The sequence below is a fragment of the Mandrillus leucophaeus genome, unplaced genomic scaffold (genome assembly GCF_000951045.1).
Source record: "Mandrillus leucophaeus isolate KB7577 unplaced genomic scaffold, Mleu.le_1.0 Scaffold399, whole genome shotgun sequence".
In the NCBI taxonomy this organism is placed as follows: domain Eukaryota; kingdom Metazoa; phylum Chordata; class Mammalia; order Primates; family Cercopithecidae; genus Mandrillus; species Mandrillus leucophaeus.
The window spans coordinates 165,069-191,898 of record NW_012104242.1 but is presented as its reverse complement, the minus strand read 5'-3'; the positions used below and the strand labels follow the sequence as shown (position 1 = coordinate 191,898).

Genomic DNA, 26,830 nt, shown 5'->3' with positions numbered 1-26,830 from the left:
GAGAGAGAGAGAGAGAGAGAGAGATAGTTCTGCTACCAATAGTAATTTATTGGGTTGTTCAGATCAATCCTTCCATCGAAAACTAGAAAAACCAAAGAAAAGAATTCACTTAGGAGTATCTGCCAGTTCTGGAAAAGGCAAGTGAGAGCTTTGGACAATCACATGGAGACAGGGAGACAAAAACTGTTATTCAGGCACCCCAAGAAAGGGAGCCCTGGCAAGAACACACAGACTAGGTTGTGACACTGACAGACTAAGCTTAAAGCAAACTAGAAAGAGCTTGGTCCGCACACACACTAAAAGGCCAGTTTCAATCATGTCAACTCCTGATTTGATAAGGGTGATTTGAAATTGGTGGTCCACCAGACACCATGATCCTAGAGCCTGTGTCCCTCTAATCTGTATTTCAAGCAGATACATGGCACAGAGTTAATAAAAACACTCATATGGGAGTCGAAAGAACATGCAATATGCAAGTACCTATTTGTTTGTAAAGTCCTAGGCTACAGTGTAATAACCCTTCTTTTCAGTTCTGTCCCACTGTCTAAGTACCATGCACAGAACTACTTATCATGGACCTCCAGTGACTGACTATCTAGGAAAAATGCTAACAAGGAGAGGTGAAATATTCTAGTTTTCATAACACTAAAATATGAACCCTTTTCATAATTTCTATTTAAGCAAAACTGTTGAGTCTTAATTTCCCTTATTTCTGAACTAAAAATAATTTACCGTATTTGCTGAATATAGATACACTGTAAAGATTTTATGGGAATTAACCAAAAGTCTTTCCTTTCAATTATATTTTTGTTAATAGTAAAGGTATTATACTTTTTCTTTAAAAATTTTTCTCCATTATGATTACCCCAAATGTTACACTGTAAATAATTACTTTTGATTTTGATCTCTATTATTTATTCAGTGACCATATTTAAACTGGTAAAGTAAAACATTTAGTTATTTTAAAGCTAGGTAGAGACCTAGGTACCCCTTCAAATAACAGGCAAAGTTTTCATTTGGGGAGCAAAGAACATTTTTACTATGACATATATAACTACTTATTTTATTAACATTGGTTCCATTTTATAAAAAGGAAATATTTTTAATTTAAAATTTCAATTTCGGTCATTATGAATTATATATTTTACAGCTTGCTTGAATCTTTTTACATTATTAAATTAGACCTATCCCCAAATTTTACCAACTTTTTAAAAACTTACTTACCAGTTTATAACAATGATACAACTAATGAAAATGACATATCTGTGTAATGATGCAAAAATCACCATAGGTTCAAGAATAATGTAGTTGTTTCACATCTGAAATTGAAATATATTGTAAGTTTGATAGTCAATTTCCTTTGTAGTTGGAAAAAAGTAAAAGTAACAGCAGAGTACTGTTTTGGCATACTGTTTATTATATAACAATAACATTTCAATTAAAATTGCCTCTGAAATCTCAACCATGACTTCTCAAGACATAGGACTACACTCTGCCACCTGACACGAGCTTTGTAACTATTAGAAAATGGTTAGCTTTCTGAAAACCCTGAAGATTTCTTTCTGGTTTTAGTACTACTAGAAATAGCCACGCTTTACCTAGGCAACTGATTTGCTTCACGGACATTACTAAAATGTTGAGGCTTCTCCTTTCCGTTAGCTACTAGAAAACGGAAAGCCAAATCTGCAACCCATCCTCGGCAGGCTGTTGGGCTTTACAGAGGTATAGAAGTCTTTCTTATATCGTATTAGCCTTACTTGTGGCTCTATTTCATATACTAAACTTCGTTTTCCTTTTCCTCATCCTGCTCATCCCCTTCTGATATATATAACCTTACTCTATTCTATATCTTTTTTCTAACTGCCCCCAAAATATATTTGAAACAAAAGAACTTCCAATGAAATATACCGTGTATACGTATTGATACACATACATGAATACAATGCGCATGGGGGCACACACATGAACTAAAAGCACTCCACCTTCCACTCTTTCTTCATGACGAAAGGGGGACTGTGCTTCCAGGACTGCTACGTTTACATGTTGCACTGGCAGAACTATTAATAGTTCCCCTTTTACTCTTACCCCAGTTTCAGACATTCTCTTCCCTTTTTCTCTGTTTCCCAGCAGTTGAAAATATGAATTCATCAATGTCTTACAATGAAACAGGATGTTTCAAATTTTTATATTAAAATTGAATTCCAGTATTTGAAATATATTATACTTTTCTTCTTAATATTAATTTACTAGCCCCAAACTAAATCTAACCTTATTTGTACAATGTTTCTTAGTATATTAGTACACAATCTATATAAACACAACTCTAAGACAAAATTTCAATGATTACCAAATTTTATGATGTATAACCTACTAATTTTGTTGATGGATTTTCCTTCAAAATAAGTTAAAAATTATAATATCATGTCTTTTCAGATCATACACATCTTAAAAACCTCCATTTTCATTTTTAACTCAATTATTAAAAATGGTCACAATAAAATTATATACTTTATCCAGTTTGTTGGAGAAAAATAATTAAAAGCTAAATAACTAGGTTTTCTCTTTCAGTTCCATATAAAATTCCTCTTGATAACACTAAATAGAATTCTACTTACAACAATACTTAGCAGAAAAAATTTTCCATAGTATTACCAGAAATGTTTAGAAGCGAACAGCATGTGAATAATGTAATTTCCATGTAACTAAGATATCCTGTGCATTTTGATAATCTGGCACACACAGTCTTCAGTAGAAGAACAGAGGAACAGCCAAAAAGAAACAGTTGACTTAAATGATGATAATTATTGCTGAATGAAATGAACTACCTAAAACAGTGGAGTGGGTCATCAATAGACCGGAATGTGACCGAGATACACAAATCGGGGAACAGTACACCGGTGATGAGCCAATGCCGAGCACTTCATCCTTCTCAGTTACATGCCCCGCCTTCCTGACCCTTCTGTGTCATCTGTTTTCCCCAGCAAACTTCCATGCCTCCTATTTACTTCTTCTTGGTTTAAATTTTTCAATTCAGAAATTACACGTATCAGAAATTATTTTAAAATATGTGTAGTGTGAAGAACAAGACAAACACCAGTTAAATCACCTCCTATGTTAGGAAAGAAAGCAGAAACCAACTCTGACAAAAGCTCCTAGAATGTGCCCATCCTGGTGGCACTCACCCCCAAAGCTGGTTACCACTGCCCTTAATTTTGTGTTCACCATTTCCCCTTTTGTGTCTTTATACTGTTGGCCCCTATGTATACCTATCCCTTAAAAACATGCTGTTCAGTGTTGTCTGTTTTTGAAGTTTGCAGAAATGGAATCATACTGCACGTACTCTTTTGTAATTTGATTACTTTCTTAATATTATGTATTTGGAATTAACCCATATTGATGTGTGAGGCTATAGTTTATTTTTACTGTAGTATAATAGTCTGTTATAGAAATATACGACTATCCATTCTACTGCCAATGATCACTATTATGGTGGCACTAGCCTGATTTTTTTTCACAACTTGAACATTATTTTTATTTTTTATAGTTAATGTTTTAATTTTAAACACATGTTTATCAAGTCTTTGCGCATTATTCATTCTTATATTTCAGAACTTTCACTTGAGATCATTTTTCTCTGCCTGATGTTAGCCAGTGAGAACTTCTCTTCTCTCAGATTGTCTACAAAAGTCTTTATTTGAATCTCCTCCTTGAAAGGTAAAAAAATCTAGGCTGAGAGTTACTGTCTCTTGACACACATTGAAGCTACTATTTCACAGTCATTCGGATTCCAGTACTGCAGTTCAGAAGTCAATCTGTGAGTCTACCTACCACATCTGTATACATGATGTCTCTTAAAAAATCTACTGGCTACACTTAAGATTTACTCTTTCCCTATAGTAAATACTGCAGTTTTTACAATACGGCTAAATGTGGGTATCATTTTATTTGGTCTGCAATGGGCTTCCTGGATTGAGTATTAGTACCTTTCAATAATTTCAGCAACTTTTTAGCCAGTATCTCTATAAATGTTGATTGTTCCTCATTTCCTCCATTACATCCCTCCAGAACTCTAGATATGCAGGTCTGTGAGTGACCTTGTATCTGGAATATATATAGAGCTCTGTAACACTTCAGTAATACTGAAATAAAGTAACTGCATAAAAAAAATGGGCAAAGCATTTGAATACTACGTAAAAGAATTTATAACTGGTCAACAAGCACATTAAAATATGCTTATATCAGGGAAATGCAAATTTCAACCACCACGAGATGCTAGTATAAATCAGGGATTGACTCGAACTTCTAAAAAGTGACAATACCAGGTGTTGGAGAGAATGTGGAAAATTCGGAATTCTCATAGACTGCAGTTGGAAATGTAAAATAGTCACTTTGGATAATAGTTTTGCCATTTCTAATAAAGTTAAACATACACTTATCACATAGCCTAGCAATTCCACTCCTAGGTAGTTCTCAACACATATGCCTACACCTGTACATGAAAGGATATTGTAGCTTTTGCCATAATTGCCTCCTAATGAAAACACCAACCAGGCATGGTGGCTCACACCTATAGTCCCAGCACTTTAGGAGGCTGAGGTGGGTAGATCGCCTGAGGCCCAGGAGTTCGAGATTAGCCTAGGCAACATGGAGAAACCCCAACTCTACAAAAAAAAAAAAAATTAGCCGGGCATGGTGGCATACACTTGTAGTCCCAGCTACTCAAGAGGCTGAATTGGGAGGACTGCTTGAGCCCAGGAGGTTGAGGCTGTAGTGAGTCGAGATTGTGCCACTGCACTCCATCCTGGTTAACAGGTGAGACCCTATCTCCCTTTTAAAAAACCACCTCAAATATTCCTCCAGTAGATTAACAAATGTTTAAAATTGTGGTATATCCACACAATGAAATACTACTGAGCAAAGAAAACAAATGAACTACCAATATACGTAGCAAACAGATCACAAAACGTGCTGATCAAGAAAAGCTGATCATGGAAAATAATATGTTTCCATTCATATAAAATTCTGAAACAGGCGAAGCTGATCACAGTGACCGTAGGCAAATCAATGACGGAAGGGAGCAGAAGGCAGTACAAAGGAGAACAAAGAACTTTTGGGGTGATAAAAACTTCCTATAATCTTAACTGAGATAGTGGTTACACAGGGCTTTAGTTTACAGAGGAAGGAAAGAAAATTACTTCAAGAAAACACAGCAGGTTAACAGCAGAGTTATTAGTCTGGTTTTATTAAAGATTCCAAGCTTTTTGTTAGAATGACTAGCTACAGGAAAAAAGCCTAGCACTCGACAAATACCGTTGCAGACTGTTGAGTGACTGTCACATGCCAGTCACTAAGTTCTAGGCGTTTGGGATACCCCATACCCAAACGAGATCCTTACTCCATACAGAGGTTGCAGGGGCAGAGGGCACACAAATAATGGTACTGCTAATAAATAATTTAACTATATGGAATGCTGTAAGGGCCCCTAAAACATCTCCCAAAAGAGTTTTTGATTTTCAAGTTTAAATCCTAAAGAAAAAGGCAGACTGACTATGGAGTGAAACATAAAAAGGTAAAGTAGATCCTTACCTACCACCTAAAAAGGGAACTATAGATGGATTGCAGACCTATCTGAGAATGATAAAACTCTACAATCAGTAAAAGAAAATGTAGGGAATATTCTGTGGCCTTCTTAAGGAGAAGGACTTCTTAAAAGAAAATTACAAAAGGATAAAACATTAGGCAGAAGAGATTGAATATGATCATTTCAAAATTTGAAATTTCTGCTCAAGAAATAAAACTATGGAAAAAGGTAAATAAACAGATGACAGAATGAGAAAAGATGTTTGCAAAGCATAAAACCTATAAGGGAATTAATATTTAGAATAAAGAACACCTGTAAATCAACAGAAAAAGATAGTAATTTCCCAGTGGAAAACAGGCAGAGAATAACGGGGACTCACAGGAAAGGAAACCCAAAACCTTGTAAGAACAGCAAGAGCTGCCTAAACTCATGAACAGATAAAGAAATGCAAGTTCAAACATCCAAGTGACAAAATGTGGGCAAATGAACAGCATTAAGCAAATGCAGATATGCAGGAAAATAAAACTCCTTGTGCACAGCACTACCCAGCGTGAAGATGGAGGTGGCCCTTCTCAAGAGCTCAGTCAGATCAGGCACCTATGTGCCTACCCTGAAATCAGGGAGGAATTTCTGCTTCCGGACAGACAGACCAACAAGTTCCTTGTAGTGTCATCTGTGGTACTGAAAAGTAGGGCAAGGCATAGTAATTTATGGTGGAAGGAAACTGAAGACATCCTGAGTGTCCATGGCAAGGAAATAATTCAAAACATGGGGAAAAAAACAAGGAGATATGTAGCACAATGAAAAACTTGAAAACATCCAAGTTATTCTAGACCGTAACACTGGCAGCATGATGGTCAGAAGGCAGGCAATACTCAGGGCTGCAGTAGGAGCTAAATGATATCATGGATGCAAAATGGAGTCCAGTACCTCACATTTAATACTTTACACTTTACCCCCTCTAAGCTCTCGCCTCATTCTTTTTTTGTGTAACTGGAATATGTAGTGCTGCTATAAGAATTTAACAGATGACACATGGAGGCATCGTGAAAGCAGCGTGGAAAAGCATGGCCTGCAAAGTCACACAGATCCAGGTACAGACACCTGTTCTGCAACTGACTAGTTGCGTAACTTTGGACAAGTCACTTACCCTCACTGCATCTCGATTTGCTTATCTATGAAGTAAAATTAGTAAAGTCAACCCCATGCTGTTGTTTTGAGGGTAAATAAGATAATGTAAGTCATATAACAAATATTCATTCATCTTGTTTCTCCTCCTTCCCAGCTCATATTACAGTGTGGTCTCACCAGATGAAACACTGTGCGTTGTGCAACCACTACAAATAATAACTTATGGTGGCCAAGCAATGACATGGAAAAAGGTTGAATGCTGCTGAGACAACAACCACAAATAGGAAAATGAAAGGGGAAAAGAAAATCAAAATGAGTATCTGATTTGAATTCTGATAGAGAAATTATAGAGGGTTATTTTTCTGTTTTCTATTTTCCAAGTATCTTGTAATATGTTTATGTTACTTTTAGAAATAAAACAAAATAATTCATGGCAAACAAATATTTCAAAATTGCATGGAACAAAGAGCAATACACTTCAAAACCTAAAATAGCATCGTTATGGCTCCTTCATCAATGGAGTCATTTTAATATTTCAGAACACATTCTGAAGCACTAGGTTCTTCCTAATTCTAACACGTAACCTGGGATAAATAATTTACCGTGATAGCCTCACATTCCCTACCTATAAGGTGGGGCTAACTTAAACTTCACAGTTGTTGTGAGGATGAAATGAGACAACGTGTTAGTTCCATGTAGATGATCATGTTTTGAAAACTTCAAAGTTTGCAAAGATATAAATACAAATCCATTAAAATACCAGAAGGAAACATTTAATGGTTAAGAGCTTGGACTCCAATATCAGAGAGACCTGTATTAAAATTTTAGTTCTGCCACTGACTTTGGGCCATCCATTTTACCTTCCTAAGCTTTATCTTTTCAGCAAAATGAGACTCATGACAACATACCTCACAGAGTTGTTGTGAAAATTAAATAATTATATAAAGTCAGTGCTTTTCACAAAATGACTAATGTTATCAATTATTATAACCCTCCTTCAAACCAATTCTACAGTTTACACAGCTGAATATTATTACTAAAGTCCCAATTACTGTGCCTCACACTAAGCTACAAAGAGAGAAAATATATATACTCTACCCTCAAGGTGCTCACCATCGAAAGGATGCAGAATGCTCTTCAAAGATCCTAAGAGACCAATAAATAATAAAATCAAATCGTGTACATATATTACTTTTAGATATATATGTGTATATATACACATCTATGTGTATATATACATATATATGTACACACACACAATATAATATATATGTATGCATGTATGTGTGTGTGTATATATGTGTGTGTCTGTATATATATTACTAAGGAAACAGAAAGGAAAATGGGTCTGAATAAGGAATGTCTCAAAAATCTCAAAGGAGATTTGAGTTGGATCCTAAAAGAATGGGTATGATTTTGTCCACTGATGAAGGAAAAACACAAAATGAAGAATCCATAAAGTACTCAGGCAATTGAGAACAGTCTCATTAGATGGAACACTGAGTAGGGAGACGCTGGGTATGAAAAAAAGAAAGAAAAGTCAAGGTCTCACTGTAAAGAGCTTTGTACAAATGCCTTGCTCAGGTATTTGGACTTTATCAATAATGAGGAAATCAAAACAGAATTTTAAGACCACAATCAGACCTAAAATTCAGAAAAATAACTGATAGAATTAGGTTGACTTCAAGGTGTCAGGAGATAACACCTGAAGGAGGAGTCTGGGAAGGGCGTCCCAGGCGGAGCATGGGAAACACAGATCTGAGGGCCTGCGAGAGCCCAGCCAGTGCATAAGGAGAGTGGGGAGTTGCAGGAGGGTGTGCAGAAGAGGGAGGCCAAGACAGCAACACCTTTGCACAGGAATGTGGACTTCACGGGCAGCAGATAAACGTTTGCAACAGTGGACCTATTGGTCCATTATCCTGATGATGTTTTTGAAAAGCATCTCTAACACCAACGATGGGAAGAAACAGAGACTAGCAAAGCTGGGGACTGGAAAACCAGGCAAGGAAGTCATAAGGATGAAAACCCAGGCCAGAACAGAGAAGAACAGATAGACTCGAGTCAATCCAGCCGCGGTAGAAAAAAATGACTGTTTTACTTTTACCATTTCTACATTCAAAAAATATTTGCTATTCCCCTCTCGCTACAGGATAAAAATTTCAATGCTAGCATTAAAGATCCTGCTGGTCTAACTCTTTCTGCCTTTTTATCCACTTTTCTTTAAGCCCTACAGTCGCCCTCTGCTTGATCCAGATAGTCTATGCTCTGACTCGCCTCTCTACCTTGTCTAATCCCATCCAACTATCAAGACCTAACTATTTCTGTACCCTTCACGATGCATCCCAAGCATTCTCACAGTGACTGTCCCCTCCAATAAGGCCTATAGTGTTGTAAACTGATAGACTCCAATCTGTGCTACTGACCCCCTCCTATTATTTTGTACTACTGTCTTATACTTTTATGTGCCTTGTATGTCTCCTTCATAGACACACAAAGAAATGTGAAATACATGAAAACAGCTAGACAACAACCCAAGGCGAGGTGAATGTCCTAAGAATTTGGCATCCTGAAAAAAACTCACTGTGGACTATACTTATTCAGAATCAGTTACTTCTTCTGTAAGGCCATTATTGTATAAAGTACAATAAAATAACAACAGTATACCTGCCAATCTGGTTTCATAATAAGATATGTAAGAAACACTAAATCAATACAGATGGAAATGAGAATACAACGAGCAATTCTGTGGAGAATCCTTGGGATTACATGAACAGTATAATACGAATCAATCGTTTTTTAAATGAACTTATTTCCAAAGAAGTAACTTAGGCAATGGCTATTCTCTTCCTCTCCAATAATTCCAGTGAAGGAACAGAAATTGACACTGAGACATAGCAAAATTTAACTTAAGAAATAATGTGTACCTAGTTGAAACTTCAAACGCAACCTACACACGAAGAGGACTTACAGTTCGGGTTTATGTATATCTGTAGCGACAGGAAGAACTCCAGGAGAACTCAGAAATTTCAATGCCAAATATGTCACAAGAGGTCAGAGGTCACATTTTCTAACTGGGGTTTGACCCTAAAGTAAGCAATACAAGTAATTAATTGATGGCCTAATCTGAAATATTCACTTGAATGGGACTAGTCTACCAATCCAATGTTAGTTTAATTATACTAGTCACAGTGTAATCACCGCTAGAAACACAAAATTAAAGTTGCCCAAGACAGGAAGGAAACATATAGGTCAAATACTTCAATTGCTTTTTCTAGTAGTCCATAATAAACAAGCCAACCTCCCTCAATCACACAGTCTAGCCAACAATGCCAGTAGAGACTAGTATAAAATCTGTACTTATTTCAAAAGTATGTCTTTAAACTGTCTTACTTAAAATTATTATAAACCTCTAAAGCCAAGTCATAATAGTCCAAATCAGATGTGAGTAATTTGTTTGGATTAAAGAAGAAAAGGAAGTGATATATGTAACTTGTTTTTAATGGATATTAAAATAGACATGGCATCTAGAGAAATAACATGACAATGAGTTATGAATCATACTGGGAAATTTTTTTTTTTGAGACAGGGTCTCACTCTGTTGCCCAGGCTGGAGCACAGTGGCACAATCATGGCTCACTGTAACCTCAACCTTCCAGGCTCAAGCCATCCTCCCTCCTCAGCCTCCCGAGTAGCTGGGACTACAGGCGTACACCACCACACCCGGCTAATTTTGTATTTTTTTGTAGAGATGGGGTCTCACTACACTACCCAGGTTGGTCTTGAAGCTCCTGAGCTCAAGGGATCCATCCGCCTCAGCCTCCCAAAGTAGTGGGATTACAAGCGTGAACCACAGCACATGGCCTCATATTGGGAAAGTCAGTAATTAAAAGTTTAAATGTCACTTCTGTTACTGATTTTGTTGTTACATGGTTCTTCATCCTTTACTTCTTGATGTATAATGTGTAAAACGAGGGCTAACATCTTAGGCATAAAAATATTTTATAAATATTTAATATTACTGTTAAATAACTTTCAAAATTTATTATGATACCTATTCAAATTACACAAAACTGATTAATTCACATGTGCTAGCTATAATTCAGCATTTACAGACATTTAAACTGAAAAGAGAAGCTACTATTGCCTATGCTTATCTTCACACATAACCCTCAACTTACTACTGCATTTTCTTCTTTATGATAAAATGACTAATTTGTTTCCATTTTATAATGCTTAAACATCACAAATATCCTCCAGTTTCTAAAAATGTAAAATGTTTTCGCTGACAGGCCAAAATTTATTTGTGCTTATTTAGCTCCCAAATGAGGTCATCTATAGAATTTCACATTATCATTAAGTCAAATTTGTAAATATAGCTTTAAATCAGAGGGACAGTTTCATTGTTAATCAAAAATCAGACTTAACCACATTTACATATTTTGATTTCAGACTGACCCTTTTAATATTTTCCACACCAAAATGTTGGAGCTTGTTAAAGAAGTTTATCTTGGGTATGGTTTTTAAATATCTGACATATTCAAAACATCTTAGCAGTGATTATCTAACTTACAGTACCTTCCCTACTACCTTCTTGGATACAACACTAGCAGGTTTGTTTTGTTTTGTTTTGTTTTGTTTTTGTTTTGAGACAGGGTCTCACTCTGTCTCCCAGGCTGGAGTGCAGTGGCACAATCACAGCTCACTGCAGCCTTGATCTCCTGGGCTCAAGCGATCCTCCCTCAGCCTCTCAAGAAGCTGAGACTACAGGCACGCACCACCACGCTTGGCTAATTTTTTAATTTTTTGTAGAGACAGGGTCTCACTATGTTGCTCAGGCTGGTCTCAAACTCCTACTCTCAAGCGATCCCCCAACCTCAGCCTCCCAAAATGCTGGCATTTCAGGCATGAGCCACTGCACCTAGCTGACACCAGCAGTTTTTTTAAAAGGAAAATTAAAAGAATGTGGGGAAGAAACGACTCAGAACTCTCCTTCTTGGGGAGATGTCGTGACAGCTAATGGGTGACTACTGTTAGGAACTCCAAAGTTAAATACCATCACAATTAGATGGAATAAACATTTAGAACAGGTAAGTTTTCCTATTTTGTTACAGAGATAAGAAAATTATTAGTCCCTAACAATTTAATTAATTATGAGGATCTGAGACTTAAATCCTTCAAATGGCCACAAATTCAACTCGTGGGATTTCTTTTTTTTTTTTTTCCGAGACAGAATCTTGCTCGGTCGCCCAGGCTGGAGTGCAGTGGCGTGATCTCAGCTCACCACAACCTCCGCCTCCCAGGTTCAAGCGATTCTCCTGCCTCAGCCTCCCAAGTAGCTGGGACTACAGGCGTGCGCCACAATGCCTGGCTAATTTTTGTATTTTCAGTAGAGACAGGGTTTCACTACGTTGGCCAGGCTGGTCTCGAACTCCTGACCTCGCGATCTGCCTGCCACGGTCTCCCTAAATGCTGGGATTACAGGCCTTAGCCATGGCGCCTGGCCAGAATTTCTTCTTTAAACTGCAACCCAAGTCTTGCTATGTTAAGAATCCTGGCCAGGCGCGGTGGCTCACGCCTGTAATGCTAGAACTTTGGGAGGCCGAGGCAGGCGGATCACAATGTCAGGAGATTGAGACCATCCTTGCTAACACCGTGAAACCCCGTATCTACTAAAAATACCAAAAAAACTAGCCAGGCACGGTGGCGGGCGCCTGTAGTCCCAGCTACTCGGGAGGCTGAGGCAGGAGAATGGCGTGAACCCAGGAGGCGGAGTTTGCAGTGAGCTGAGATCGCTCCACTGCACTCCAGTCTGGGCGACACAGCGAGACTCCGTCTCAAAAAAAAAAAGGATGGTGTGTTTGAATATGATGCTGCCATTTATTCTGATGTGTCCAGTGCAGTATACAAACAGGGAGAACATGCCTTTGATTTACCTTTGTCAGAAGGAATTATTTATTGCTTTTGAACTTCAGAAAATATCCTGTGCCTTTAAAAACTTTTTTGTTTTCTTTTTGAGACCGAGTTTCACTCTTGTTAACCAGGCTGGAGTGCAATGGCGCAATTTTGGCTCACTACAACCTCTGCCTCCCGGGTTCCAGTGATTCTCCTGCCTCAGCCTCCCCAGTAGCTGGGAATACATGTGCCCGCCACCACGCCCAGCTAATTTTTTGTATTTTTAATAGAGACAGGGTTTCACTATGTTGGCAAGGCTGGTCTCGAACCCCTGACCTCGGCAATCCATCCACCTCAGCCTCCCAAAGTGCTGATACTACAGGCATGAGCCACTACCCGGCACCCCCCCCCCATTTTTTTTTTTTTTAAAGAAAAATCATAAGATTGTTGTGAGATGGGATGATGATGATGGTAACATAGTTTTTTGGGTTTTTTTTTTGTTTTTTGTTTTTGAGACAGTCTTGCTCTGTGGCCTAGGCTGGAGTGCAGTGGCACGCCTCCGCCTCCCGGGTTCACGCCATTCTCCTGCCTCAGCCTCCCCAGTAGCTGGGACTACAGGCACCCCCCACTGCGCCCGGCTAATTTTTTGTATTTTTAGTAGAGACGGGGTTTCACTGTGATCTCAATCTCCTGACCTCGTGATCCGCCCACCTCGGCCTCCCAAAGTGCTAGGATTACAGGCTTGAGCCACCGCGCCACCGCGCCCGATCAACATAGTTTTTAAATCTCCCCAAACCTACTAGACAGAGTTACTGGAAGAATACCAAATAAAACAAAGCAAAATGCCCTTGGACAGCATACGCAGTACAAAATTAGGTCATGAGAACTCCTATGCATTCCAAAATTTGAGCAGGTGAGAACAAATCTCTGAGAGCTACAATCCTGATTGGTACTGATACCCTTACAGGAGAAAGAGAAGCACAACAGATACTAATGGAACAGAGTATAAGAGGGTAAAATACCCAACAGAGACACACTGGAAAGCACAGCAGGCCCACTTGATAATAGCACTGAAACTGGATTTTACACACTCCCATTTGCAGATGATTCATGGTAATTCATGAATTTGCGGTAAATTCTTAAGGAGCTAGAGCTTAATGGGGCCTACAAACACTCAAAATATAGCAGTCACAGTTCCCTTCCAGGACAAAGCCCGGTATTACACAGAAAGGCTACAAATAAAAGTAACAAATACTGCTGCAATCAGTTGAAAAGACCCTCAGTATAAGAAAAGGTGACTCCACAAAAAACCAGGGAAAAGATGGAGAAAAATCTGGGAAATCTCAGGAAAAATTAAGCTCTATTTTTAGCACTTCGTAAAAATGGCGTAAAAAGAACTTTAAAGCCATAAATCTGCCCTGACACAAGTTTAGGAAAAGTGATTTCACGTGAGAATGACCAACAGAGAATGACCATGGCACATGGAACAGAATGACATCCTGATGGTTAGAAACATGCCAGAAAGATAAGCCTACAAAACAGAAGGAAGCTAGAATCTACTGTCTCAAGACATGAGAAAAGACATGAAGAAAATGATACAAGGTAAACAAGCTATAAATCAGAAGAAAAACTCAGAATTCTCAGTTAAACATTTGAAGTAAATGGAAAAAAAAAATCACTTCAGAGGTGAAGTCTAAACTAGAGGGTACACAAAAATGAATATACACCAGATAATGTTACAAAAAAGAGGTTGCAATGAAGGAACATACTAAAAATCAAAAAGAAAAAAGATGAATTAAATAGAAAAGTACAAATACAGAAGACAGGAAAAGAAGATCCAACACACTAAGAGAGGCTCCAAACTAAATAAGGATGTGTGTAGATAAGAAAATAATAACATAATCATAACTATACATGGTATATAGAATATTTAAGATTTTCTTATTCTAATAGCTGTGTATTTAATGTTGCATAAAATAACTGACTACATGAAATTCTAAAATTTTATCCCAGATGACGTCCCTGAGAACCATGATTCTCACCATGTCAGAAAGTAGATAAAGATTTTAGATAGACGAGCTAAGTAAATAAAACCCAGTAGCCACAAAGTTCAATGGAAAATATCAGCATGAACTCAGGAGGTGTTTTTATCTTTTAAAAGTATGTGCATTTCATAATTCTGTCCAAAGGCCTAGAAAGAGACCCACCCAGTAGCGACACGGAGTGGCCAGGAAGTGCTCTTAAAATACATTTTAAAACTAAAAGAAACCAGAGCACCTGGGAGAAATCAGTGGTTCCAGACCTGGGGCAGGATATGTGCAGGAAGATCCTGAAACATCTTGTTCCGTAACAAGCAGAAAGAAGGTGAGAAGCCAACACTGCAGAGGCTCCAGCTGGTCAAAGATAGCATCAATAAGGGGTATTTTGAAAATGGACTGAAATACACGAAATGTAATTAAATGCATGAATTCCAGAGGGCAATGTGTTTCTAAATCTAATTGGTTACCGTTAAAGGATACTATTTTAAAAACTGCTAAATACATAAAGAGAATGAATTACTCTACTTTTCCCATATGAACCATACCACATGGTAACCAAATAGCAGATGACGGGAAGCTATGTCCTTATAGAAGTAGTCCAGTTAAAAAAGGAAAGATAGATTGGATGATTACCATTTGGCAGTCCTTAATTAGAGTTACTGGATCTAGCATCAATTGCTATGTACATCACAAAATGAGAAACAACTGACATCATGTGTCTCCTGATAGAACAGACCACTCCCATGGAATAGTCTTGCCCCCTCCCGCAAGCCACCAGACGCAGCTATCAATCTCCATGAAATAAAAAGGACTGAGCAGCAGGTTAAACTAGACTATAGGGATGTGATCAGCAAAAGCCACACTATGGAAAATCACAACCAATGGCCGGGTTTCTTCAATCAATTCCAAAAAAAAAAAAAAAAAACAACAACAAAAAAGAAGAGAAACCTAGAGATTAAAAGAACAAAAGCAAGCAGAGCTAAACCATTATACAGAAGTAAATTACAGTGTTTAGGGTGTACCAGGCTAAGAGCCAGTCACCCCAAAGCCCACAACTTTTAATGCTTGACAAAACCTATGTAGCTTTTTTTATAATGGCATCACTCATCAGTCAAAATAAGAAATGAAACTTAATGACTAATACGCATTCTTGACAGTGACTCTATTACAGCCTTCAGTACCTTAACATATTTGCAAAGTTTAAAAGATATCTTTATGTTCGGACTTGACTAAGTAGATCAACTTGATTTAAAATGAATCTAAGGCTTGAAAAGTATTTACCTATCGAGAGTACAGAATAGGAATATTAGGCTTTAGAGCAAAAGATCTGACTTCCTGTCATAGTGCATTGCTACTTCCTAACTTACCTTAGGCAAGTTTAACAAACAAGGAAATTAATAACAGCCAAGAAGCAAAGGCACTGGCCGGATTGGGCAATTTTCTAGACAGTTCTTTCTTGGAGCTGTCTAGCAGGGAAATAATGACAAATGTGATTAATGTTATGAAGGAAGTACAGGATGCTCTGATTTGAGCCACATAATAAAAACAAACATGGCATACCTCTCAGATGAGATGAGGCAGAGGAAACACAGGGACCCAGTCTTAAGCACTTAACCTCTGATTCTTTCTTTTTCTTTCTTTTCATCTTTAGATGAAACTAATAAAACCAAGACTATCTGGTAGGTAAATAAATGTATTCATATTTAATTGTAAAACTATGGACCTTACAGCATGAAGAAAAATAAGCCTTGGCATCAATTAAAGCTACGCTGATGAAGAAAGGAGAGAAAAGAATGCTTATCAATCATACACAATGCAAAATGAGATGTAGGCAATCCTGTTAATAATCTCCATGTCTTTTACTACAGTTTAACATGTGTATACATGTACACACACGTACTGTGGGAGTTAATTCTCTCACTCCCAGGTTAGAAGGTGGTCACACGTACACACACGTACTGTGGGAGTTAATTCTCTCGCTCCCAGGTTAGAAGCTGGTCACGTGTACACACACGTACTGTGGGAGTTAATTCTCTCGCTCCCAGGTTAGAAGGTGGTCACACGTACACACACGTACTGTGGGAGTTAATTCTCTCACTCCCAGGTTAGAAGGTGGTCACACGTACACACACGTACTGTGGGAGTTAATTCTCTCACTCCCAGGTTAGAAGCTGGTCACGTGTACACACACGTACTGTGGGATTTAGTTCTCTCACTCCCAGGTTAGAAGGTGGCCACAATCTGACAGCAACATCACACTGGGAGATTCTGAGAGCTGCTCAGAGAAATGTCCCTGAAGCTTCCAGAGAAAGATGCTACAGATGAATAAAGGTCATCTGAAAAACTGAAACAGTTGTCATGTTTACATGATTTTAATTTAAATAGCTGAATCCAAAGAAAAGTATTTTATTTAAACATTCTTCTCTAAGCAATTTTTATATAAACGATGGTTTTTTAAAAATCTCAACCATAAGGAAATACTGTTTTGCACTGTTTTTTTTTAAAATGTTTTACATCAACATCATTTGCATTTAGTTATCATACCTCAAATTACGTGCTTTATTTAAAAACATAATAATTAAAATAATGTACTATTTATTTTATTCTTATTGTTCACATAGTATTATCTTTTTCTTTTTTCTTCTACTATCTTATAGGAGCAAGGAGTTGTACACAGTCAGCTTTAAAATACCCCAAGGGCGAGTACAGAGTTGGATCCACATATATCCTCACCCCTTCTCTATATCCTTTTTTCTTCCCTCTTAGCCTTTGGGTTTCTTTGTCTTGAGACGGGGGCCTCACTGTCACCCAGGCTGGAGTGCAGTGGTCTTACCTCAGCTCACCGCAACCTCTGCCTTCCAGGCTCAAGTGATTCTCCCACCTCAGCTTCCTGAGTGGTTGGGACCACAGGTGCACACCACCACACCAGGCTAATTTTTGTATTTTTGGCAGAGATGGGGTTTCACCATGTTGGCCAGGCTAGTCTCCAACTCCTGAGCTCAGGCGATCCACCAGCCTTGGCCTGCTAAAGTGCTGGGATTACAGGCGTGAGCCACTGCACCCATCGCTAAGTAGCCTTTGTAATCTTCACCAGCACACAGGGAAAGGACAAAAATACATGGAACTCAATTTTATTACTTATTAATAAAGGTCAAAAAAAGCACTTATTTGAGTTTTGTAAATTACTCCCATTCTCCATTTTTACCCATAGCATCTAAAGAATGTGAAGACATTTTCTCTAAAGCATCAAGACATTTTCTCTAAATTATTTTTAAAATTCCAAACACTTAAAAAAGATAAATTTAGCTTTATTTCTTTAAGAATACCCAGAGAAACAAAACAAAACCAAGTTCCTAACTGAAGACTCCCTTATAATTAGTATACAACATGTAAATAGAAGCTTCATAAAGTACTTTGATTTTTCTTTTTTTTTGTATCCTGGATCTGTCTACCCATATAAATAGCATGAGAAACTAGGGGATGGGGGTGGATAATTTTATTCTTTAAAACTGAATGTTTATTTAACATGATTTCTAAAATACAGAAGGAAATTGTTGAAAATTCTGTTAGTGGGCTATAAAGTAGTAAGATGTTACTACACATACCACACCTATCCTGTATTAAAATTAGTAATGAACAGTAGACTGTTTTTAGATAGCTTTACTACACAAAAGTGATTCACTAAAGGTGTTTTTAATAAAAGAATCTCTGGCCGGGTGCAGTGGCTCACGCCTGTAAATCCCAGCACTTTGGGAGGCCGACGCAGGCGAATCACGAGGTCAGGAGTTTGAGATCAGCCTGGCCAACATGGTGAAACCCTGCCTCTACTAAAAATACAAAAAATTAGCTGGGCGTGGTGGTGGGTGCCTGTAATCCCAGCTACTTGGGAGGCTGAGGCACGAGAATCACTTGAACCCGGGAGGCAGAGGTTGTCGTAAGCCCACTGCACTCCGGTCTGGGCGACAGAGTGAGACTCCATCCCAAAATAAATCAATACACAGAGCTAAAAATTTTGTTAACTAAAAAACTATTATAAATAGTATATAGTGATATTTTCCTTATCTAATTTTTCTATGAAACTTCTAAACACAAGTTGCTTCTGTATGTTTCTGTGTTTTTCTAACAAGTAAATATTCCTGCAAAGCAAAAGGTGTCTTCAGTTCTTTGTAATATATGTTGATTAGCATAACAGATGAAAAATTTTTTGGCCTTTCCCCCAAAATCTTCTATGAAATTTTACAGAAATATTTTTGTTTAAATTTACTTACTTTGTAATACGGTCAATGTTGGCAATTTGCTTCTGGTTCCGTATAATCTCAATGGCTGCCCAAAGATGCTGGATAGCTTTTGTATCCGCCTGTCGTCTTTTTGTTAAACGTGCCATGACCTGTTTACTTCTTTAGCTGCAGTAATAAAAACATAAGGGAAACAAAAAACAGATTACAAAATGATTTATCAATATAAGCGAATAACATTATCAGGACCTCTCAACTATTGATTATACTTAGCATGCAGTATTGCCCACTTTCTATTTTTTCTACCATCCACATCACCAGTTACTTCACATAAAGTATCATTCATTTCATTACATCATGAAGAATGACATTCTAAAAGCCAAAAAGTTAAAAGGTTACCCCAAGAAGAATAAGTGGTCACTTCACACCCATATACTTTTAGAAAATGCGTTTACGTTTATCCTAAAACACAGAAATACTGCAAGATAAAACTTCCTTTGCTGACATTACACTGTTTGTAATTTGATCAATACAAAATGGAATTTAAATATGCTAATTGTTTGTACTTTGGTTTATTATAATCATGGCTTAATCAAATTTTATATACATACATAGATACATGAAAATAACATTCTTTTTTAAAATCAAACCATGAACATGAAGTATAAGGAAGTTACTTCTGGGATGAGATGCGAAAGGTTGAGGGACGGAACACTAGAAGGTCACAAATGATGAAGAATGGTAACATTCTTGGTTTAGGTGTAAGTTTCGGAGGGTATTTATTACACTATTAGGAAACAGCATTGCTATTTTATTCAAATTTTAGTATTCTAGATGAATTGAAGAAAATTGCCACCACACCTCCCAATAATTTTCCTGCTGTCTCCTGGCAAGATGGGGAGAGAAAAGAGTTAAACCCTGGATGTCCGGAGAACAGCAGTATCACAGAGGATTCTCTGAACTCAGCATGGAGAGACGCGTCTGTAGGCGTCTGGTAAGCCTTCGTCATGAATCCTAGCACTGAGGACCCACTGAAACATCTCTCTAGATCATACATGCTATCATGCTGATTTTAAAATCTAGGTTCTAGAATATACAGTGAACATTAAGCCTTCTGAGATCGATGAAATCCCCTTGATCTGCCCTTTCCTATATTTTAAGTTCGGAGAATGAGGGAGGGAAGCACTTTGCTGTGTTCCATGACTGGCCAAGACAGCCACAGGAATCTCCCTTTTCTCTACCTCTGTGTTTCTTCACAGCCCACTCAGTTCCCCCACTTTCTCAGACAAACACAGATAAACTCTATAGTTGCTACCAAAACTTATCTTGAGAAAATTGGGTCAGTCAGGCTCCTAAAATAAGATGTTTTTCAGAATTACACCAGCATCAGAATACATTTTGAACATATTTAAAGGTATTCCTGAATATTCTCACACTATTACTTCTAATAGTTCCAAGCTGCTCCACAGAGCAAATAATTCAAAAATAATACCAGTATTCAAGTTCTAAAGAAAACTTTAGGAATATCAGTTGGTTCTGTATAACTTTATACATAACTAAAATACAAAAATTGTAACTTAGGAACACTTCCATTTTAGACAGTAATCACTTTAAAATGTACAAAAATTTCTCTGTTGAAGTGCACTTGTACTGGAGCACCAACTTTCAGAATTTGATATGCCTTAATGGAAGGAATTCATTGGTAAGCATTTACCATATGTCAGAAAGTGACATCTAATGGTGAACTGTAATAATACAACTCAATCCTGTGAGATTATACAAATACTCAGAAAAATGAACAAAGTTTCAGTTATTCCTATATAGTTAAAAATATATACAGGTGTCCACTTTATATAAGGCACTGTGCTAGACACAATGAAGTAGTTGAAACTGTATAAACAGCGACCCTTGCCAAAAAAATACTCTAAAACTGGCAGAGGAAATTTGACATACACACATGGAACTAACTGTAAGGTCATATATGACATATAAATGGTCCACAATATGTACTATAAAAATTCAGACAAGGGAGACACTACTTCTCACTTAGGTAAAATTTGAGCAAAGAGATGAGGAGCTCTGCAAAATGGTAAATATGTGCAGGAAAATGTAAAAGCCAATTTTTCCCTTTCTTAATTTCTTTAAAAGATAACTGGCAGTTTAAAGCAAAGATAAAAATAATTGATAGGTGTCATTAGGCTTAAACACACGTAGAAATAAAATATATAACAACCAAAACACACAGGAAGGGAAGTGGGAGTAAGTAGAAATATATTATTATAAATCTCCTACATTTTATGCAAGTAGTATTATGTTAATTCAAGGGAGGCTATCATAAATTAAGGATGTATATTATAATTTCTAGAGCAAACATTGAAGAATAATACAAATAGGTATAGGTAACAATTCAACTTGCAAATTTTTTTTCACAATTTATGATATGTAAGAATATGAATAATGTATTCAGAACTATAAAAAAATGTAAAATGTTAAATTTAACAGCAAAGCTAACATTTTTAAATAATATCATAATAAATAGTAAATATAACTATTTATATAACATAACCAGAAGAATATAGTGGGGACTAAGTAGCAGAAACCCTAAAAGTGATGTCACAGATTCCTAGAAATGATTAAAATCAAGATTAAAGAATGAAGCAATGCTACATTTCAGAAAAGCAGGTGTAAAGTTAAAAATCAAAGATTTGAGAACTACCTGAATCAAGTCACAGAACATACACATACCTTGTAATACAGGTGCACTATAGGGAGGATGATCGTTAGTTATTAAGAGCCCACGCAGAACATTGCAAACAATGCCAGGGAAAGACAAATCCAAGTGAGAGAAACACAATGAAGTTTGAGGCATATTATAAAGCTACCAAAAACAACTTGACCTATGGAGGCAAGATCTCTTTAAAGTGCAACCATAAAATTATCCTTTCATATGAAATCTAAATTCATTCACTCATTTAACATACAATTCGTGTATGCCTGTTACACACCAGGTGCTCTCCTATGTTCTAGGGATACAGCAATAAGCAAAATGGACAAACATCCTCCTCTCATCCAGTAAACATGACTAATGATGTGACTAGATATATAAGAAAAGAACAGCACTTTGGGTGTTCATCAGTAAAAAGAAAGTCTTGGAATCCTGGGTACAGAGAGCTGATTATTTAAGGTCCTTGTTGATATGGCCAAACCAAATTTTACAGTCCATCCTTATCTGAGTGCATATTGCATTACTGCCCACAGCTCCCAATTACTCTCCCAAACGTCACACCTCCATCCCTTTGTTTATGCAGTTCTCTCTCCCTGGAATGTTCTCCCCTGCCCCTTACCAATTATTAAAAATTTCCCTGTCCTTTCTAGGATTTACTTTAATGCAATTTTCCCTGACCAGCCTTTTCTCCTGGAATCAAACCAAATAAAACTCAATTGTCCTTTGTATTCTAATAGCAATTTGTTTATACATCTCTTACAAATGTATTGCTTGTACAAATACTTACGAATTCCTCAAAAGAATTGTTTTAATTCAACTAAGACAAGATACATCTTATTCATTTTTATAACTCATGTTTTTCAACGTGCCTAGCAGTTTTGAACATACTAACCCTTCAATATAAAATTATTAAATTCAATTTTTCAGTTGTTATGTAAATAACAAGAGCCCAGAGTGTACCTTTCTTTATGTTTTATCAAAGATTGAGACATCAAAAAGAAAGATCAGAAGACTCTGTGGAGATCATTAATACAGTCTTCAATCTTTGTTCTGCTCCAACACATTTGGGGAATGGAACAGGCCCCTTTTGGTAAAAGTAGACCATGATTCTCAAGAAGCCTGTAGTTAAAAAAAATAAAAATAAAAAATAGCAAAAACTTCTGAGTAACTTTAATAACCCCCTAGGTGATACTGATATTCTCCATCCCAACAAATCCATATGTACTGTAATCTCCACAGTCTACAGAAGTGTCATTTTATATCCATACTACTTCTACACAAACTCGGGTGAGGGCAAAAGGGAGAATAAAGGAGAAATCATGTCAGAAAAAAGCTTAGGAATATTCAAAATGAAACAAGATGGTGCTTGGTGATATATATATATTTGTGAAAACTGCTTTAAGGAAATGATAAACACAATAGTTAACAAGAACAGCTGAGGGGGCAGGGAAAAGAGATGGAGGAGCACAGTATGGGAATTCAAAACACCAAATAGGTTCTGATTTTTACTTCTGGTGGTAGGTTCAGGTTTTTTATCAGTACATTGCATAAAATGTTTTCAAATATTTGCATCAAATATTATTACTTTTTCCCAAAGTCTATTAGCACTTTCAAATTATTTTTCATTGTCTCTTCATACCATTTTCCCAGTTATATATTAATTTTCACATTAGGTTCATCCATAAAATGCTTTCCTCTTTGCCTCTTAATAAACATTAAATTTTACTGAAATCTAGCTATGTATTCTTTTATCATTGCTTTTGTGATCAGAAGTCCCTCTACACTCAAATCAGAAAAATATGTAATTATATTTTGTAGATTTTTATTTGTATTTTTTAGTTTTTGAGGCGGAGTTTCGCTCTTGTCACCGAGGCTGGAGTGCAATGGTGTGATTTCGGCTCACTGCAACCTCCACCTCCCAGGTTCCAGTTATTCTCCTGCCTCAGCCTCCCGTGTAGCTAAGCTAGGATTACAGGCACGTGCCACCACACCTGGGGAATTTTTGTATTTTCAGTAGAGATGGGGTTTCACCATGTTGGCCAGGCTGGGTCTCGAATTCCTGACCTCAGGTGATCCGCCCACCTAGGCCTCCGAAAGTGCTGGGGAGAATTACTTTTTTAAAATTATGATTAGTAAACTATTTTTTAGAGCAATTTTAAGTTTGCAGCAAAATTGAATGGAAAATACAGAGTTTCCATATACTCCCTGGCCCCACACATGCACAGCCTCCCCTATTATCAACATCCCACGCCAGAGCAATACGTTTGTTAAAAATCCACAAACCCACACTGACGTATCATTACGACCCAAAGTCCACAGTACACATGAGGGCTCACTCTTGGTGGTGCACATTCCATGGGTTTTGACGAATGTATGAATGACAAGTATGTGCCACTGTACTACCCATACAGAAAGGTTTCACTGACTTAAAAATCATCTGTGCTTCACATATTCATCCCTTCCTTCCCCTAACCCTCGGCAACCACTGGTCTTTTTACTGTCTTCATAGTGTTGCCTTTTCCAGGATGTCACAGAGTTGGAATCAAACAACATGTAGCCTTTTCAGGTTGGCTTCCTTCACTTAGTAATATGCGTTAAGTTTCCTCCATAGCTTTTTATGGCTTGATAGACTGTTACTTTTTAGTACTGAATAATATTCCACTGGCTGCATATAACACAGTTCATCCATTCATCTACTCGAGGACAGGCTGCTTCTAAGTTTTGGCAATCAAAACAAAGCTGCTATAAACATCCATGTGCATGTTTTTATGTGCACGTAAGTTTTCCATTCATTTGGGTAAATACTAAGGAGTGTAACTGCTGGTTCGTATGGCTGGAAAATGTTCAGTTGTGTAAGAAACTGCCAAACTGTCTTCCCAAGTGACCAGACCATTTTGCACTTCCACCAGCAATGACTGAGCACTTCTGTTGTTCCACATCCTCATCAACATTTGGGATTGTCAGTCTTTTGGATCTGGGCCATTCTAATAAGTGTGTGGTGATACCTTATTGATTTTTAAAAATTTCCTAATGATATTGAATATATTTTCATATGTTTATTTGTCATCCGTATTTCTTTGGTGAGATGTCCAGCCAGGTCTTCTGCCCTTAAAAAAATTTTTTAAATATATTTTTGAAAGAGGGTCTCACTCTGTCACCCAGTCTGCCGTGCAGTCATAGCTCACTATACCCTCAAATTCCTGGGCGCAAGTGATTCTCCTGCCTTAGACTCTAGAGTAGCTAGGACTGCAGGCATGCACCACCACGCCCTGCTCATTTTTTATTTTTTAATGTTTTGGAGAGGCAGGATTACTCTACGTTGCCCAGGTTGGTCTCCAACTCCGGGCCTCAAGTGATGCTCCCACCTTTGCCCTTCTGCCCATTTCCAGAACATGTTTTCCATTTTCTTATTATTTAATGTTAGATGTTCTTTGTTATGTTTTGTTTGATGGTCCTTTATTAGATATGTCTTTTGCAATTATTTTCTCCCAGTCTGTGGCCTGTCATCTCGCTTTCTTGACATTATCTTTCACAGAACAAAAGTACTAAATTTTAAGGAAGTCCAGCTTATCAATTCTTTCCTTCATGGATCATGCCTTTAGTGTTGTACCGAAAACATTGTGACCACACAAAAGGTAATCTAGGTTTCCTCCTATGCTATTGCCTGAGAGTTTTACAGTTTTGTAGTTTACACTTAGGTCCCCGATTCCTTTTCAGGTAATTTTTGTGAAGGATGTAAGGTCTGTGCCTAGATGATTCTTAACTTTTTCTTTTTTTTTTTTTTTTTTGAAAGTGGATGTCCATTTGTTCCAGCACCATTTCCTCAAGGGCTTTTTGCTTCAAGGTATTGCCTCTGCTCCTTGGTAAAAGTTGAACTGACTGTATTTATGTATTTCTGGGTTGTCTATTCTGTTCCATCCATCTATTTGTCTGTCCTGTCACCAATGCCACATTGTCTTGGTCACGGAAGTTTACAGTAAGTCAACGTCAGGTAGTATCAGTCCTCAGACTTTGTCCTTCAATATTACGATGACTATTTTGGGTATTTTATCTCTGCATATAAACTTTAGAATCAATTTGTTGATATCCATGAAATAACTTGCTGGTATTCTGATTGAGACTACACGAATTTGTACATAAAAGTGGGAAGAAGAGACATCTTGACAATATTGTTTTCCTATCCATGAACATGGAATATTGCATCATTTATTTAATCTTTTATATCTATTATCAGAGCTCTGCAGTCTTCCTGATATACACCTTGTTCACAGTTTATTAGATTTCTACCTAAGCATTTCATTTCAGGGGTACTAATGTAAATAATACGCTTTCGATTTCACATTACACTTGTTCATTGCTGATAAATAGGAAAGTGATGGATTTTTGTATATTACCCTTGTATCTTGCAACCTGGCTACAACCACTTAGTAGTTCCAGGAGTTTTTTGTTAATTCTTTTGGATTTGCTATATAAATGATCATGTCATCTGCCAACAAAGACAGTTTTATTTCTTCCTTCCCAATCTATTTGCTTCTTATTTCTGTTTATTATCTTATTGCATTAGCTAGTACCGCAGTTTGAATGTTTTTGTTTATCCAAAATTTATGTGGGAAATTAAACCCCAAGGTGACGGCATTCAGATGTGGAGAGGCTGGGAGGTGATTGGGCCCTGGGGGCTCTGCCCTCATGAATGGGATTAATGCCCTTAAAAAAGAGGCTTCAGAGACCTGCCTGGCCATTCCATCTCTTCTGCCATGTGAGGACACAGCAATAAAGTATCATCCTGGAAACAGAGCAACCCTTACGAGACACGAATCTGCCAGTGCTTTGATCCTGGACTTCCCAGCATGCAGAACTGTGAGAAATAAACTTCTGTGATTTATAAATTACCCAGTCTGTGGTGTTTTGTTATAGCAGCAGGAATAGAGTAAGACAACTAGGACGTCCCATATGACGTTGAAAGGCAGTGGTGAGGGGACATTCTTGCCTTGTTCCTGATCTTAATGGAAAAGCTTCAAGTTCCTTACCATTAAGTATGATGTTAGTTGTAGGGTTTGTGTAGATACTCTTTAACAAGTCAAGGAAGCTCCTTTTCATTCCTAGTTTCTTGGGAGGTTTTATGAAAGAATGTTGGGTTTTGTCAAATCCTCTTTCTGTATCTATTGGTAAGATCACCTGATTTTGATAAACCATTTTTGTTCTCACTTAGTTCCAAATACTTAAAAGT

The 26,830-nt window shown here is 37.3% G+C and overlaps 1 protein-coding gene across 8 annotated transcripts in view; it reads right to left on the bottom strand.

Moving 5' to 3' along the window:
* The window catches only part of ZMYND11 (zinc finger, MYND-type containing 11), a 134,153-nt gene that overhangs the window by 63,999 nt on the left and 43,324 nt on the right, over positions 1 to 26,830 (bottom strand). For 3 of the 8 annotated variants that reach the window (XM_011991543.1, XM_011991546.1, XM_011991547.1), the window contains exon 1: positions 18,912 to 19,088. In XM_011991543.1, the coding sequence (XP_011846933.1) occupies positions 18,912 to 19,027 (116 nt within the window). In that variant the 5' untranslated portion in view covers positions 19,028 to 19,088. Of the gene's footprint in view, positions 1 to 1,224; positions 1,320 to 18,911; positions 19,089 to 26,830 lie in introns of those variants that run through there. The other 5 variants (XM_011991549.1, XM_011991550.1, XM_011991551.1 and 2 more) reach the window with 3 other exon arrangements.